This window comes from Anguilla anguilla, chromosome 7 (assembly GCF_013347855.1).
Source record: "Anguilla anguilla isolate fAngAng1 chromosome 7, fAngAng1.pri, whole genome shotgun sequence".
Lineage (NCBI taxonomy): Eukaryota > Metazoa > Chordata > Actinopteri > Anguilliformes > Anguillidae > Anguilla > Anguilla anguilla.
In genome coordinates, this window is record NC_049207.1 from 39,928,102 (window position 1) to 39,947,057 (window position 18,956).

Below are 18,956 nucleotides of genomic sequence, written 5' to 3' on the forward strand. Positions count from 1 at the left end.
AATCCCGATTTTGGGATAGACACTGCAAAATTTTCACGAAGCGAATTGAGAGTCTTAAGGTTTATTTGCTGGATAAAATACAACACATGATGAAATCACATACACAGAATGTAATGAAATTAACCATCATTGTAAGACTGGCATTTAGAAAGGAACATGTTTTTAGCATTTAAGAGACCGACAAGAGCATTTAAGCCAGTGGTTCTCAGAATCGGTCCAGGGGGCTCCGTGCGTATATTGGCTTTTCTCCATTGGTTTTGATGATCTACAAGAAAAATAATAATTAGAAATTCAATGTAGGCTACATTATTTTTGTCTTCATGCACCAGGTGGAAAACTTGCTCTACAAAGTACATTGTCATATTTACATGCCTGCAGATCAGTTATTAAAATACTTGGTAGATTTGTTCATCACCGCTGACAGTGTTAATTTTTATTAGTTTAAAAGTGACTTGCGAACAATCGGTCAGCTAGCATCACCCAGCAAGTGAACACCACAAACGGCGATGGAGTAGCAGTTACTGGCTCATTAACTGACTGTGGCGAAAACCTACGGTGATAACTTGCTCGGTTAACAGCAGGTCTACCAGACAGTTATATGAAAATTAGCCTAGTCAAAAATCACCAGCACACATCTCTGATTGATTGACCATCAGTGTAGTCGATGTTCTTCCCCTGTGTTTCATATTGTTAATACGTGAGCTAACCACGGATAGCCTACCTAGCTCACTGGCAAGCTGATATGCTAGCTAAGCATATTCGTTTTGCTGAGAAACATAAATTGAAGATAACTAAACATAGTTTTATTATTAATGTCATACATATAACGTGATTACATGACACAGTACAGTCACGGATGGAAATTAAACTCCATAAACATTTGATAATATATTTTAAAACATAACGGCAGACAGTCAGCTTATTTCAAGTTCGTTCTGCAATCGTTCGTTCAGGTTGATGGGCTGCACCGGACTGTCAATCACATTGTAAAAATCACAGAACAGTTTAACTCTATGGTTTTGGCTCCAAATCGACAACGTGGCCGCGCCCGCCGTTGAGCTTCAAAACGCGTTTTAGAGACATACTGAGAGTCAATGGGTGACGTCACAGTAGCTTTGTCCATATTTTTTACAGTCTCTGATAGTGACTCTCAACCTCCGATGGCAACTCAAATTTCTACGTCATTGATTAGGCGCAAATGCAGGAAGGTCAAGGTGGAATAGTCCATTAAATGTGAAATGTGGGTGATAATAAATATTTGCAAATATATATATTTAATTGGATAGGCCCACATTTACATTAGATAGATAGATTTATTTTTATCTATTACAGATTATCATTCATTTGGAGTGACAAGGAAAAATAAATATATAAATAAAAAATAAAAAAAGGAAACACAAATTCACGAGGCCCCTTTGGCGGACGAGGCCCCAAGCAATTGCCTACCTATGACCTATGGTAAAACCGCCTATGTGTTGGGGACAAATTCTGATAATAATAAAAAAAGATGTATGCCAAACTGTTTGTGGAAAAAAGGCTAAAGATATAATCTGAAAATGCACATGTTTTGTGAATAGGCCCACTGAGTGCATTTTATTGAAGTCCCGCTATTGTTTTAGTATAATAATGGTTTGAAAGATAGCATCCTCTGTACTTGCAATTACAGTACACCTAAATAGCTACAGTACAGTTGTATTGAATGAGTGTTTCAGAATTCATAGTATAACATGAGAGACCTGGGTGTGTTTTTTTTAAAATTTATTTTGTACCATGCTTGTCTTCCAAGAAAGAAAAAAAACCCATTACAGCAAAAAAAAAAAAAAAAACATGTGATGGCTCTATAAACAGAGGGTAATTACTGTGGCTTTGACGTGTCAGGGAATGATGCCCAGTGCCTAGCCATGCACTGTCATGCTGTGTTTAATGCCTGGCATGCGGCTTCTGGCAGCTTCTGGCTCAAGCAGACAAAACGTGGGGTGCTACACTTAAAAAGACATTACCAGCGCTGTTTGGGAATTAAGCCATTCTCCATGACTGACATTTGTAGGGATGACCAAGCGGCAAAAAAAGTCAAACGACGGTTAATAATGGCTTTATTTGTTCTGTTACTGCCATCAGTGTCATTCTCTTCTTTTGAAAATTGTTTTAGATTTCCCTTTAATGGAATGCCTGCGCATTTAGGTTCCTCTGTGTCGGCCCCGCTAGTGCGGCCAATTACCAGAGGATAATGGGCCAACAGAAGTACATGACAGCTCATGCAGGCAAGCCTCTTAGAGTCGTCCATCATGTGATGCTGGTGGTGCGGAAATGCGCAAAACAGTCAGTCCACAGGGGCGGATTTAAAAGCAGACCGCATTCTATCATCATCAGTTGCGGGTGGTTAACAAAGAAAAGAACATACAATGATTTAAATCATGCGTTGACATGATGTGGTATGGATTCCTTTTTTTATCCAAAAAAGAGAATGGAAGAGGGCATTACCCTCTGATATTCCACTGAGACCATTCACTTTTTTTTGTTAAGAATTGGAAATGCTGACTCTTTCAGTGGCTGTAATTATTATTATTATTATTATTTGAAGGGAATACAGATTCAGAGAGTCATTGCCATTGAGAACTTTAATAAACACAGTCCATGCTGCTCAAGGCCATCTATCTAGCTCTTTACTGTTTGTATTGTCTCTCATTATAAATATTCAAAGAAAACTGTTAGCAGTTGTGGATAAATACAGTTGAAGAATAAATTGTTACACTGATATGATGCAGTTAATTTAGTTGACCTTTAAGATGTTCAGTAAGTACACATTGTTCACTAAAGACCCACCGCTACAAGCTAGATGACTACAACACGTTCATTGCTTTCAAAAGTGGCATAATAATGACCAATGCTCACATCATTGTTTATATATATACATTAGTAGAGAATGAGACGATCCAATAAGGACAAGCCAGCTCTGTGCAGAACCCTCCCTGACAAAGATGAAGGTTGCTCAAGGGGTATACATATGAACTAGCTAGCTTACACTTGGTTAATTTAGAAGTGGGGTGACTAGCTATTGGCTAGAGTAAATATAATCATTTTGAACCAGCCATTGTTGTCTATTCTTTCCTGAGCAGTCATGTACCTGCATTGCAAGAAATAATAGTAAGTGGATTCTGCAGTCCAAATACACTTCCTTTTAGAGACAGTTGCTTAGCAAAACCCGGCAAAAAGAGTAGAGCAATTTCCTTTTGTTTGAGTGCAACATTTCCATTGCAACATTTTATATCTAGCTTGCATTGAAAGCTATGATACTTGGGCTGTTTCAAAATTGCTTTGTCACCACCAAAACCAATCCTGGTTACATGTTGAGTATAAAGTATTCAACATGCAATCAAATATTTTGAACATTTATTAAAAAGGGAGAAAATAAATCTTGTAATGACATAAATATTGTGCTGTAAAACCAGAATATAGGATTGGAGAACAGCCTGCCCAGAGCAATTTGTTATTAGTGACACAGTGTTGATATAGGTGCTTGATTTAGAGATAAGTTAATGATTATCTGAGGTTTAGCATATTTTTAACTTTGCAGCTTATGTCTACTTTTGTCAGCATTTTTTTTAACTCGACCTTAATCCTCAAATGCTGTTTCACTTGAAAGAATTCAAGAATTGACTCCTTTAACTACCAGCAAAATTGTTGTCCTGCTGCCATACTTTCCTTTGTCACTTCATTAACATTGTGAAATTTATGTGGGTGGCCAATTTATTTAGCTAGAGTCCATTTAAATTGAGTCATAAATGATGTGAGCATTATTATTATTATGGCAAAACACTTTACTCAGATTGATACGATTGCTTTGTTTCTTGCAGAGTTCTAAATGCAATTATTTCCATATTTTTTCTATATGTCTGTATCACTACATACAATTAGAAAGGGAGATACTTGTTCAATGTCATCTGATGACTGTCTTTCAGTTAGAGGTTTGTAGTTTTCCTGTTTTGTTCCAAAATTTTCCATGACAATATCAATAAGTTTGACAGATGTTCTTTTTCCCATTTCCCCACCCTATAGTCTGATATGATATGGACCACATTACTTGCTCATGCTGCAGTTTTTTCAATATTTAAGAGAAATATAAAGACAATAATGCATACTTTTTAATGCCGTGAGTCTAAGCCCTCCACTACCCACCCACCCCAATGCACACACACACAAACACACACATTCAGAACTGGATAAAAATGGAAATACCTTCATCTTCTTACACTGAAACTCACAGGCTCTCTTCAAAGCGCCGTCAGCAAAGTCTTGCATCTGTCTGATCATCCATCTTGCCAATCAGGCATTCGCAAAATTCCAGCCAATATGTGGCTCCTCTTTTCAATTGATATAATAGCATGTTTACTCTTGGCTTGTGCTAATGCTCCAGTTTCTCTATTGTGTCTACTTATGCCTGGCAGTATGTTTATTGTAGCATGGTTTTTAATGACTATTTATTGTTTGTGTTATTTATGCGTTGTCTTTATGAAATGCTGCTGTTCATCTTGCCAGATTTATGCACTAGTTAAATCTGAATAATGGGGTCAGCCAAATGGGTACATTTCATGTCCCTTTTCCCTTGTCACCCCCCCCCCCCATCTCCCTGTTCCCTCATTTAAATGTTTTTGCTCAGTGTTTCTAAGTCTCCATCACTCCTACTTCTATTCCTCTTTTTCTCTCTTTTCCTATCTGTTATTGCACTTTTCTTTTTTCCCCTCTTTATTTCCCTTCCCTAATGCTCAGTTCACATCACCTAGCCCTCTGCTCCTTATCAAAAATGAATTCCCTGTCTGTCTGCAGAGCAGAATTTAATGTCTCCCCTTTATATTTAATTAAAAATTGCCTCTCGGTCTGAGTGCAGTGAGACCCTCAATATGGTTTAATTGCATTTGGCAGCAGGGAGCAACCCTCCGATTCCCCTATAATTTACGAACAATTTCTGGCTGATGCAACATGGATCCATATATTGCTACTAAATTAAGTTGGGCACAGATTTACTAAGATGAAAGTTGGTCACACGTACAGGGCATAGCACTACGTGCATGCCAACTCAAATACATCCACCCAGGTTTAACTGTTGCCTGCTCTGGGAGAGCCAAAGAAGCGGGCTCAATATTTCCCCAGTCCTTTAGGAATGGCTGACACACATTTATTGCGTTATTTTGTACAAGCTGGATTGCCAGAGATGTGGATCTCATCCGCTTGCTTGACGACACCTCAGTAACAAGGACTGTTTCCCGTTGCCAAGGAAACGGGGCAGAAATAAGATGTGGCAGGGCTTTGATGTTTGATGTAAACCAACCAAAGTGGAAGAAGCTTAATATCAGCAAGCCCCTGGAGAGGAGACAGACTACATTCTATCATATTCTGAACATATAGGAATGCAGCATTCCTGATGAAGGTCCACATTCATTGCGAGGTAGTAGCTACTTGGTGCAATTTTCATAGCAGCCTTGCTACAATGGCCTCTTTAGAAATTGCTAACAATTGGATTATTTTGGACTCAGTCCCCCTGCTTTCATGAAGAAACTGATAAGGCGTGGTCTCTGGTATCTTTTGTTGGATGAAGTATGAAAAAAAGCATGTTGTATGTGATTATTTTCCTATTTATTTTAACAATCACTGTATGAAGAGGAGGGAGTCTGCCTATCGAATGACCATACTCGCTGTCTGTATTCCTCCCTTAATCGTACCCATAAATAAGATGCAATAATCCTCCAGCCCTCCAGAGATCAGAGACAGGCATTCACTCACTTATGCCACTGGAATTTCCATTATACTAACTGTGGCTTTAGCATTCCTGTCCATTGCATTTATTTATCTTCTGACTGAGACTCAACAAAATTCCAAAGCTCTAATGGTAAAATGTAGCGATTTGAAGGTAAATGTCATAGCCATGAAGCAAGAGGAATCAGATCTGAGCATTCTGAATATACAACTCTTTTCCGTGATCCAGTCTACATTGAGGGATTTGTGACCTGCTGTTTTCGACTATTCTGTGAAACATTTTTCTGTATAATCAGTTGTTTTATACTCTGGTTCTCATTTTCATGTATAAAGTATATATACATCTGGACACAGTATCTATATCTGTATCTACTGGGGCTTAAAACAAATCTGACCTTTTGCATAGCACTTGAAAATTAAACCCGGCCGGTATAGTGGATGCACCAAGAACATATCAATTCACTGAACCTTAAAAGGCAAATCATAAACGTACTTGTTTTGAATTCTTTGTAAAGGATAATAATATACTATAATATCTTTATTTTGTATATGCCACAACATTCATACATTCCTCACTGGACATCCCCAAAGTTATATAAAGATCACCAATCACTGCTCTGCCTCCATGTCTGCTCTGTACCCAAATTCCATAGGGGATACTGCTAATTATTAGGCCCTTGTGTACCCAGGTACCCTCAGTACTTAGCAGCCTGGTTAGAAAATGTTCAATTGAAATCTTTGTATGCCTCGGCTTTAATATAGAAACAACCAAGGCTCCCTAGAAAATATCTTTACTATGGCTGCTCAAATTGTCACAAGTTATATAGAGGATTTAAAGGCTTTCCATTCTTCCCCTGTGCTAAACTCACTGCTTAAAATAGAACTTCACTGTACCACTAAGCATCCATCTCTTCCTTTAGATATGACTCCCTTATTCAAGAGAAAGTTAAACTGTATCCACTCTTTCAGGCTTTGCACGATCCATTGCACTGTATCAGTATCACGCTGACACAGCCAGTTTCACAGTATGGGAAACATTGACATAATACCAAATGTGAACCAACTGTTAGGAAGTCTTTTTTCTGCTCTTCCACATTAGGCCTTCTGCGTATGTATTCTAAGAGCAAAATACAAAATGCACTGAAGCCTACCTCTTACACAGAGCTCTCTGTTCCTCCATAAATTTTACCAGGTGAAAATTGTTAGCCATGGCAACTCCTATTCGTTATTACAATAGCATATTTCGTGTTTAACTTCAAAAAGTCTTTGTCCTCTGATTGGGTGCCCTGGTGGCAGCTGACCCCACATGTGGACCGGAACCGTTTCTTCTGATGAACGTGATTTCTTGTGAGCCTCTTACAGCAATGCCTGTACAGGTTCAGGATTAAAATTAGCCACATATTTATGTAAAAGGCAAAATTATTGCTCCAAAAACCTTGGCTACTGGTGTTGAGTAAGTCGTGCCTGGAAATGGAAACGACCAGCAATTAACTTAAAATAAATTTAGCTCCTTATAAATGCTTAGCCGCATATTTATGTCCCAGCAATGACAAAGTGATGAATGAGAACAGATTTCTAGTTCCACCAATTCCCCAGGGTGCGACGAATCAGAATCAGCATAGTCTCACGTTAAATATACCCACAATATGACAGTTATGCTACCTGTCAGTATCCTCCTGCACCCTACTCTAAAGAGAAATTACTTTATCCTCCTTTTAAACTCTAGAGTAGTCTCTCACCCAAATGTCCCCTTTTTAACAAGGTCCTAGGCCCTCATGTCAGTGAGTTTCCTTTGCCCTTGTGATGGAAAAGGAACATGCTCATTGAGTCGGCAGGTGCACTATTGCACTTTCAAAAGCAGTTTCCCTCTTTTTGGTATTTCTTGTAATTAACCACACAGAGACAAGCTGAAAGAAGCTGGATAAAAGAGACATAAAGAAAGATGACAGCTGGGTAACTGATGATTGGAGCGAATGGTACTTGGGGGAGATATGCAAGGGAGCTATATGATTGGTCATCAATGATACCCTTTAGAAAACTATGACTGGTTGTTGGTTTTATACTCACTAGGAGATTCTGTGATTTGTGACTGATATTTTCTTTAGCAGACTGACAGGTGACTGGTTTCAGACTGACTCTGTATAGGATACCCCTTGATTCCCAATGACTAGTTACAGTTATTGGTTGCATTTTCACTAATTAGATCAATTCTACATCTCCAGGAGGAATTTCCAGTATTAATTTAACTTATTCTGTGCCAGATTTGCCATCTGATGGTAGCAGGGTGTCTAGCTCACCCCACAGAACAGTTTGTCTTTTAAATGAGTGCAATCACTGGAAACTGTCACCAGGTGCACCAGTGAGATAAACTGAGTCATAAATCGAGTCCTATTTCTGCATAGGACATTGTGATTGGTTGGGTACTCCGTCTCAGACTCTAAGATTGGTGATCGGTTTGACACTCTTAAGAAATCAATCATACGTACTTTGTCACTTTAAGAGCAAGCCAAAAACAAGCCTAGCAATCATGTCTCATCATAGTCAGATATGGCTGAATGATGGCAGTGGTCAATGAAAATTAGTTGCTATCAATGACTGATACCATGATTTGTATCTCATTGGTCAGGGAATAGTAAACACACCTGTCTTTTCATAATAAAAAAAAAATATATATATATCTGTTTTGGTTTCACAGTTTGAGCAGGCTACATCCAGCTCAGTGCGCTGTGTATATGGGGGGGGGGGGGGGGGGGGGGGGGGGGGGGGTGTATCATTTCATATGGAGATACAGAGTATGAAGAGGTATCAGTCTGGCATTTACCATTCTGAAAAATAGAAATAACTGTGAAATTTGCCTTTTCACATTTTAAAATCACAATTTCACATATGAATTTTAAATTTTCACATGTTAATTAAAATTTTCACATGTGAAAAAAATATATATAAACTGGACATTTTCACATGATTGGCTTTTTTCATATTATGTGAAATGAAAATAGGTCACATTGAGTCATTTACGTTGTCACATTTTCACACGTCACTGACTTCCTGAAATGTCAATTACTATTTTGATATGTGAAAACAAAACATATGACTTAAAATAGCATTGGTTGCCTTTTTCTGCTTTCATTTTATAAGTGGGATTATTTTGTAGTTCACATACATATTCTTCACATGTTGGTTGTTCACATGTGGTTTTTGAACACGCAATTTTTTTGTAATGGCATTCCTTTATACAAAATCTTTGAAGACCCTTCACGTCTTTTGAGTGCACTTATGGACTGTCCTCCTCAAACTTACAATCAGGTTCATGTCTGGACCCTGAGATGGGCATGACAAAACAATTATTAGTTATAGCCATTTTCAAAATATCTTTTTAAATACACACATATAATCCGCATTTTAGTGATAATGGACCAAGGTCTTATATCATATGGTCTGTCTTGCTTCAATTCCATGCAAAAATGAAGCTTGTAACATGTATTAGGTGAAACTAATATGCCATCTGTTTATTATTATGCAGTTCTAGGCCTGAGATAAAATGTGGGATTCGCAAAACAGATGTCCATGGAACAATCACTAGATATCCTGCCTTGCCAAATCTATCAGAAATGGTCATGCCATGTGTGAACAGACTCAACATGGAATGTTTCCATATAGGAAACCTGTGTGTGAATGGGGGAGAACCACTACCTGACCCTACTAATTGAACCTGGCAATGTTGCGGGTTGCATCTATGAAAGGGGCTCCTGAAATACTGAACTCCTGCATCACAATTATACACATCAGGGAAAGGACTGCCACCAAATATGATGGATACTCCTGGATTTTGGTGCCCATGCATTAGTTCGATGTGCTTTGTGCAGCCAAACCACAAACTCGCCAATCCCTTTTTTTTTACCCTCTCACGACGCAGACACGATGCAGTCATTTGTCCTATTTGCATGGAAATCGGCTGTCGCCCCCGGTCCCTGTTCTCGTCAAGCACGGCGTGACTCATTATTAATGAAAACAGAGAGACTTAACAAATGAACTGGAAAGTGGTGGCTGTAGTACTTTGCCCCCCCCCCCCCCCCCCCCCCCCCCTCCACTACGCCCCTCACGTCTGCCTGCAATGCATATTTAAAAGCCGTCATCCTCATGAAATATTCATCGACTCCTTTGTGGCTCCACTGACATCTATTGGAGTTATCCCTCCTCTGTATTCATGAGAAACAAAAAGGAGGAACAGCGGATAAGATACAAAACTGAAATATGAGTCTGTTAAGATGTGACACAAAAATGAATGATCACCGATATGAAGTCATATTCCTTACTCTTAAAAACTTGAAATGTGTGAACTGCATTTATTTAAAAGGCAAAGCATTTAATTTGATAAACAAAGACATGCTACAGGTTAGAAATTATCGGTTTACAAGACCAGCATGAATAGCTCTACATATTGTACACCAATAAATAATACAGAGAGAGGGGGGATAGAGAGGGAGAGGTGACATACAAATTACTGAGAATCATGACTACTGCCCAAACAGAATATATATTTTCTGTGTTGTGTATTTATGTCCTGGAAATAAAGCACTTAGCCACCAAGCATTCTGGCTATTCACCTCTCAGATGGAGAATAATTATATTGACACTTTGCCATGAAAACTCTGCGCTATTGATTAAAGCCATGTTGTAATCACTTTCTATTTGCCAACACTGTGTTTAGTGAATAATGCATTCAGGGGGTTTAGCAACAGCTAATTCCTCAGATTAGACCCTGTGGGCACCACTGCACACAACAAAATATACTCAGATGTTTGGGAGGTACTTGAAAGTGCTGCACAAAATGACTGTACAAAATCACCTACTCAGTCCCAGTTCAGAAATTTACCATTCTGCCTAAGAATGATTTACATTAATTATGGGCCCGTCCTTGCTTATGTCTGAGTCTTGGAGCGGTGCCATCCATTCCTGTTAATATTTTTGTAAACATACAGCAATATGAGGTTTCATATGAAGCTTAGAGTCGGATTCACAAAATTAATTCAAAAAAAAAAAAAAAAAAAAAAGCTGTAACAAGATCCCACCAGACATTAAATATTGGTTTGTTTATCTCACACCTATGACAGAGGTGACCTTGGAATTGGGTATATTTAGCAAGGGGATTTTTAGCAAGTCTGTTTATCACAGACCAAATGATAACACATTCTGACATTCACTGCGATTGGCTGGATTTGATTTGTAAGTTGCGACCAGGACCATTAACCACCACAGGAGCAGGTAATGGTGATCAGCAAAGGGAATAGTGGACCCTAAACAAGAATGTTGCTGTGGCCCCAAAGTGCTCCTACAAACATCAACACCCACCGCTTAAACTATAGAATTGCATGGCCCAGGGACAGTTGCGGCACTAAACGGCTGCATAGAGTGCTCGTGCCAGCGGCCGACTCTGCCGATCAGTAATGAGGTACGGCATAGTCACTTTCCTCCTCTGGAGACCCCACGGTTCCCTGAAGGTTACCCTTTTGCCACTGTCGGCCATGCTGATGAATGGGAATTCAAGCCCCCCAACACTGCATGATGTGAGCCGTAATGGCAGTACTGCTTCAGTTCAGCAAAAAAGAAAAGTCCATCTCACGTATGTCCCCGCCTCAGGGCATTCTACTGTTTATTTACAGCCTGGGCCAGGGGAACGGTGAGGTGATAGATGCTTGCTTTTCCTACAGGAGAGGCACTGAGCTGCAACACTCAATAACAATCCCCCCCCTACCGCTAACCCCCCCCCCCCCCCCCCCCCCCCCCCCCCCCCCCCCCCCCCCCCCCATCCCTCAGGTCCTCTATGCTTCCCTGTCAGTTGGTGTTTCTAATACATCTGTGTTGCTGAATGGGGTGTGTGTAAACCTGTATGCCCTGTAAATTACATCCTTGCCCAGTAGAAAAAAGGGGTAATAGATATGGAGGGGTGTGAGACAAGGCACAGGTGTGTCACACAGGAGCCTGGGGGTCCTGCATAAAACAATGTAACAGCTCTCTATAAAGTACCCCTCCACATGTATTTTAAAACCTTAAAAAAATATTCTATATTGAATTATATTTTGTTTAATATGTTTTTTTCACCAAAAATTCAATAAACTAAAATAGCCTAGTGGCATCTTTACACCATTACCCTCACTGAGAATGCCAGAATCTATGAATATGCAAATTAGCAATGCCCCCAATGCCACCTCCCTGTCATCCACATAAGCTGGCTAAATTGTATGCTTCATTCCATGGTGGCAACAAAAGGCAACATTGGGGAAATGGTGGGTTTCAATATCTGAGCCATGAAAAACTCAACAATAATGACTTTGTTGAGCTACTGATATTAGACCAATGTCTATGTCTAATGATAGTAGACCTATTGATATGTCTAATGTCTTTGTTGTAGCTGCCGCAATAATGCTCTTCTCTCATGATGTCGTCTGCACCTTGCTCAGATACAATTGTATTGCGGATAGTCCTATCCAATTTGTGTGTACCTATGATCAATGTACAGTACTGTGCAAAAGTCTTAGGCACCCTAGGTTTTTACAGATACATTTTTGTATTTTGTTAAATAAAGTAATATTTTAAGTAATAGACTTCACTTCACATACAAACTTGATCAAGGGTCTCTGGGATTACCTGGAGAGCCAGAAGCAAGCAAAACAGCCAAAATCTGCAGAAGAACTGTGGCAAGTTCTCCAAAATGCTTGGAACAACCTACCAGCTGATTTTCTTATAAAACTGCCGGACAATGTACCTAAGATAATTGATGTAGTTTTAAAGGTGAAGGGTGGTCACACCAAACATTGATTTTATTTAGTTTTTAACTGTTTACTGTTCTTTATATTATTTTTTCGATATTTATAACCTTTCATTTCATTATTTTTGAAAGCTTCTTGATTGACTAAAATACATTTTCCACGTTAAATCATTATAGATCTCTGCACTGTTCTAAATACTGACTGACCGATTTAGAAAACCAGCTAATGAAAACAACTTATTTAGCAATGAGCAACAAAAAGATACCTAGGAAAAGTAGATAGTGAATGTTGGCTTTTCAGACATTGGTCAATACAATAGATAAATATTTACACATTGACTCCCACTTGCTGCTGTAAGGTAGGCGTGGCATCCAGTTTCAAAACCAATTGCTTTACGAAAGCAATCCAGTGTTGCCATATTGGGTGTGTTTCCGCCCAATTGGGCTCTTTTTGATTACGTTAGGTGAGGAAAAATAGCGTTGGGCTGATAGATGAAATTTGGGCTACTTCTGTCAAAATTGGGCGGGTTTTTGAAAATATTGTCAAAACAATATTACCAAAGAAGTAGCACAGAGACTCACAGACCACCGTTTCTCTGATGCAGTTTACTGCTGGTTGATTGAATAAGCGGAATGCATATCACGCAATTCCTGGAGCCCACACCTGACGGACCCCCCCCTCCCCATCCATCCGTCAACAGCTTCCAACAGCAGTCCCCCCCTGATACAGCATGCTAAAGACAGCCCTGTTACGATTTGGGGTGGGGGGGGCTTTAGATCTGATCTGGCAACACTGAATCCATCCACTTTTGCATTAGGTCCTACAAGCAGTCGCCTGTAAAATGTGTGCTACTAACATGGATTCCCTCTATTCTGTCAGGTAAATCCACATGATTTTTATTTTTTAATTCCACCTATTTTTGTTTTAGAACAAGGTCCCTGGGTAACGATTGGAATTAACTGCCTGCCTTGGGCTTGTATCCTAAAACTGTGCAGTATGCCATGTTCAACAGATGAACAATCACAACATTGTCACTAGTAAGGTTTCAGTTTACTACATTGCCTTCCTGTAATTTGTATATCTTTGCATAGTGGACCATGATAGGTTAAACATATTTGTGAAGTCACAAATTTTGCTTGTCCGTGTTCATTTCAATTTCAGATTCCAGGGATGTATGGGGTAACTCTCCATCTACAGTGGAAGAACGTGAAAAAGGTGGTCTAGTCATAAAAATCAATCTGTAGTGAAAGTCATGCTTCCAAGAGAAGTTGGCCATAAAAACACCCTTGGACTTACAGCAATTCCGGTGCTGTGAATGATGCAAAGCGTTTGTGCAAATAAAGTTATTACTAAATTATAAAACCACCACATCGTTTGACCCCATAAAGCTCTGCTACTCACACTTTTAATAGAGGACTGACACCATAAATTGGCTACCCATACAAATGGCAAAATGTTAATTAAGTGCAAGATAAAACCAAAACACAAGCAACATACGAACAATGGCCATTAATATTCAGCCGAGACATGTTCGGCTATTTAAAGTGTCTCCACTCTGTTCGCCATTGAATTAATCTATCCAATTATCCTGTGCAGTCATGCGGACTAATTGCAACATACAGGAAGGAGTTTCAGCATGTCAATCCATGCGTGTTTCTTCAGGCGTGAAGAACGACTTTTATTGGATTGTTCATATTCTAGTCAGTCGGGGCAGTGGCCGTGTTGGGGAAGCGCATGCCCTGATCACTCTTGCAGATGGTGCATGGGGGCGCTTGGTTAAGTGGAACCACCAACTGTGAACCACAGAATGCCCTGCTTTTTCAACAAAGGAGTAAAATCTGAAAAGCAACATGTCTATGAAAAGTTTGCTGCAGTCATCTGCACCTGGGTCAACAGTCACGTATGTTTAAAAGTTTTGTGCCACTGTAATTTCTGTTCAGTTTTATGAACACTTTTTGAGCTAACCTTTACAAAATATTCAACTGTCACAAGGATAGAAGAAAAAAAGATAATAATAAAGACTCCTCATCTACATCTCACTAAAGATTTTGATGAAGAGTACAGCATAGAACATTTGAAATCTAGCAATGTAAGCCCTTGATTTTCAGTAACAAATTTTTACTTAGTTTTTTTTTTTTCATTTTCATTTCCTCACATCTTTAATTCATAGTTAGTGGCACACATTTCCAAAATAGAAAGATAGGGCAGCAAAGGATTGTGGGCTGGGGGATAGGGGAGATGAAGGCAATTAGCAGCCATAAACCCACCCCCGCACTGCTCTTTGCAGGCTCCTTGTCCTTTGGTCCTGTGTTTGGGACTCTGGGATTGTCTGGTGCTCTCTTTAACTTCCCGGCTCAGTGTGGGGATGACGTTTTCCTGGGTCCCTCTGCTTGGTGCCTGTCTAATGGGGGAAAAGAATAAAAAACATTAAAAAAAAACTGATCGATATCACCCCACCTGAATAATGGCCCCTCCAATACACAGAATGATCTGTCTGGATCATACAGATTGATCAGCATCAGAAAGATAAATGAATAAATAAATGAACAAACTAAGGACATTATGTCTCCCTCAAACAAACTTTTTTGACCATAATGGACTTACACAAACACTGCTTCTGTACCAACCTGGACACCATGTTGAACATCACTGCTCCTGGTTTAAAGCTTTGTTACTTAATATATCTCATTTGTTTTATTAATATAACTATCTGACTAATTATTATTATTATTATCACTAGTTCTCATCATTCAAGAGTGGAAGAATTTCTGCATGAGAAGACATTATTTCTTAAAATTCAAAAAAGTATTTCTAGATTACTGTTGTCCACTAACATATATTTAAGGTTAAATATTTGTAAAAGGTTTACCAACTTAAAACTCATTTAAAAAGTTGGATTATAATTAGGCTTGCTTTCAAATGTTCTAGTATTTAATTTTGGATTTACTTTAGTGTTGGTTATATTTAACCACTGCAGTGTCCAGATGGCATTTAGATGCATGCTCTTTGTTGATCATGAATCATTGCCCTTTTTAGATACAGGGAGTCATGCCAAGGCAGCGAACAATCCACCCGCTGATGTAATTGCTGCAGACATGCAATGAGGGAAAAGGCACGCAGTGTTCCATTGTTTGTGCTGCTCATTCGGAAAAGGCACCACACAGTGGTGCGCGGATGAGCCTCCCAACCTCGGATCAAATCCAGACCCTGTGGCCAGTAGCTCCAAAGGGTGATGAATGATTTGTGATTGTGACTGTGGGTTTAGTTGTTTAGGGGTCCATGTTTCCTTACTCTCTAGCAACCCCCGCTGGTCATTGGGCACCCCCCATGCCAAAGCTGCATATGCCAGGTCTTCCTCCGACTCCAACTATGCAAGTTTAACTGTTTCAGAGGAGAGTCATGGATTTCTATACTTTGAGGATATTGTATGAACACAGCTGTGGTGGCAAATAACTAACTGGACATTCTAAATCCACATTGGGAATTGGATGTTCGGCCCCATGTTGGGAACCAATATTTTTTTAAATGCAAAATGCCCTCTATTCACTTTGTTTTTTCACATTTTTCAGCATTTTCAGACAACGACAAAACCAAAATCTGTTATTAAAAAGAATACACACATTGCACATTGCTTAAATTTGTTACTGAGGTTTAATGACACATTCACGGTGATTAATTTTGTAGTAAATGTACTTGTTAACCTTTGATTGTGTATAAACATTTTTATAACCATTTTATAAGTTCGTAGTGAACAGCCTGCATGCTGATAAGAGTCTTGAAAGCAATCCCAATTCTGTACCTAAATTCTACGCATTGTGCAGTAATTTCACAAAAAAAATAAAATAATAAAATAAAATCTGCATATGTAGAAATGAATGTTGAATAATATCGATGTATAAAACATGATCTCCCTCTGTTTGTAACGATATGGGTCTTGAACTCTCATTAAACGAAACCCTTACATTTCATACCATTTGTATGTAAGGGGTGGATGGAGGCAGAGCGAGGAAATGCCATAAATGTGGAATCTACCATAGAATGATCTTCCAGACAAGAAAAAACTGAGTTTAATGAGCAGAGATCACAGAAATCAGGACTTATATTCCCTTTGGATAGTCTCTTTCTTGTCTTTAACTTGAAATCTGACAAAAAAGCTTTGATGGGGTCCTTAAACTGACACTGACTTCTGTACACCCACACGCACACAGACACACACACACACACACACACACACACAAGACAAAGAGCAAAGAATACAAAGAGCACAAAAAAACAAGAGTACTTTTGAGGTCTTTGAATAAGCCTTTGGCTGGTAGGAATTTTATTTTCCAGTTATAACAGTCATATATTATTTTAAAGAGCCTGTTTACAGTGCCTGCGTAAAAAGAGTTAATATGAACCTAATATGGTATTTTTATACAGTTTAACCAACACTAGGGTGATAATAAGTGGGTGGCTGTTTCGATCTTAGATGTTGGTATACGAACTGACAATTATCACAAAGCGTGTTTCCTTAAATATAGGGAAACCCCTATTCTTTGTGAAAATGGTGGGCACTTAATAGTTCAGCACAGGTTCTTTACACACAATCGCAGATTTTAATCCCAAATGTACAAGCAGTGAAACATACTGTTTCAGTCACAAAGAAAATAAGTACATTATTAAAACCATTTCCATTTTCACATTCTAAACTGAGAACATTCTTAGAAATTTTCTTCAGTCTGCTTGCCAATGAGTTGGAAGAAAAATACAAAAGTAACAATGTACAAAGGTGTTTTGGTATCCTTCAATAAAGAGCAAGAAAACATTGACTTTTCCTTTGATGATGACTGAAACTGATGGATGCTGACACAGCCTGTTGGTTATATGTTGAGATAAACATTTCAGAGGTGAAAGCCCTTTCATTTTATATGAGATGTTCGCTCAAGTCTTCATAACAGCGTTGCTGCTTCATAGTGTTTCTAGCAAGATCTGAAATATTCTTTAATAGAACATTGTGTCTCATAACTACACCCTATTGCTTTTTTGCACTTACTGACTCACTTTCACTCAGACGCTTTGAACATAGCCACTCACCCACTCATTCACACACTTGGCTATGGGATGTGTGTAATGCTGTAATGATGATGTAATGCTTTTCTGGTATTGCGTAACAGATACTACTGAGGAAAATAAAGCACTGTGCTCAAATGGCCAAATAGCATTCTGTGCTTATTTCTGGGGATGTCACTGGATTTGGATTAGTCTTTCCAATTGCAGGCCTAATTGATGCAATACCTGTCCAATGCATTACAACAGGCCATGCAATATCTAAGAGCAAATTTAATCTGAAGAAGGCAGAGAAATAAATTTGGTTTCTTTTTTTTGGATTTTTGATGGAACAAGATATGTATTTTAAAAAATGTTCAGTCGACATTTTAGCCAGGCAATTCAGGTATTATGTCGTATAAAGCAACAAACAACTTTAACCAGACACAATGTTGCAGTTTAGATACTGTGGTAGTTCCTATGCTAGTGAATTCATGCGCAACCAGACATCACTCTCAGTGGGGGTGTTAATTGAGCCTCAAAAAAAAAGATTGGTATTGTAGCAACATGGTCTCTGGCATCCTCACACAGTGATTTCTGACCTTAAGTGTGCTCTTTTCCCAATGCATTATCGATGCTCTATGAAACTCAAGACAATACAACTGCATTGATATCTAGTCAAACATTAGTGGTTGGCAGCCCTACCAACAATAGCCATTTTACAAAAAGCACAGTCTTGCACAACAGGCAGTATAGCGCACAGACTATTAATTCGTCGGCACTATACTCAGCTGAGAGTAGCACTGCTGCTAGGATAAACATGCACGTAATAGCAGTAAGTTAGCTACACATAGCCTAGTAGCCAGGCCTCCACTAACAACAGATATTGGTAGCAAAAGCATCAAAAACAACAGTGTGCCATCTAGCTATTTTTTTGAGATTCAGACACCACACACATTTTGCATATTAAAATAACAGTCAAATGCACATCAATGCAGGTGTGAAGTTGGCCAAAAGTGCCAGCATGACAGACCAGCGATACCTTTAATAAGGCTAAAATTGTCTCTGGACAGACCATCATTCCATGTCAGTGACACAATGGATTCACTACAGCTAGTATCCCCCTGAGGGATAAGAGACAGAACAGAAACAACATAGCAGATACTGATATCCAATTTGTGTGTACCTATGACCAATGAATTTTCTGGGTTTGGTCCCGAGATATAAAGTAGTTGAGACTCAGCTTTTGATCTGGTCCTCAAAATCAATTTCTTCGCAAAACCAATCAACTTTTACACAAGGTTCTGGAAGCACTCGTTGTTAAAATGTGCACTACAAACACACTCAGGTATACTCACAGAATTTTTATAAACAAATTCCACCCCTTTTTGCTTTAGAACAAGACCC

General features: G+C 39.0%; 1 protein-coding gene across 2 annotated transcripts in view; it reads right to left on the minus strand.

Annotated features, from left to right (window-relative positions):
• Positions 1-248: 248 nt before the first annotated feature.
• Positions 249-18,956, minus strand: part of LOC118232054 (gamma-aminobutyric acid receptor subunit gamma-1-like) — a 46,031-nt gene continuing 27,323 nt past the window's right edge. Inside the window, exons 10-11 of one of the 2 annotated variants that reach the window (XR_004766207.1) lie at positions 14,789-14,922; positions 249-265 (exon numbers count right to left, since the gene is read on the minus strand). Coding sequence is in view for 1 of the 2 variants with exons in the window: in XM_035426599.1 (XP_035282490.1) it covers positions 14,876-14,922 (47 nt within the window). In the remaining variant the exon portion in view is untranslated. Of the gene's footprint in view, positions 266-12,620; positions 14,923-18,956 lie in introns of those variants that run through there. The other variant, XM_035426599.1, reaches the window with a different exon arrangement.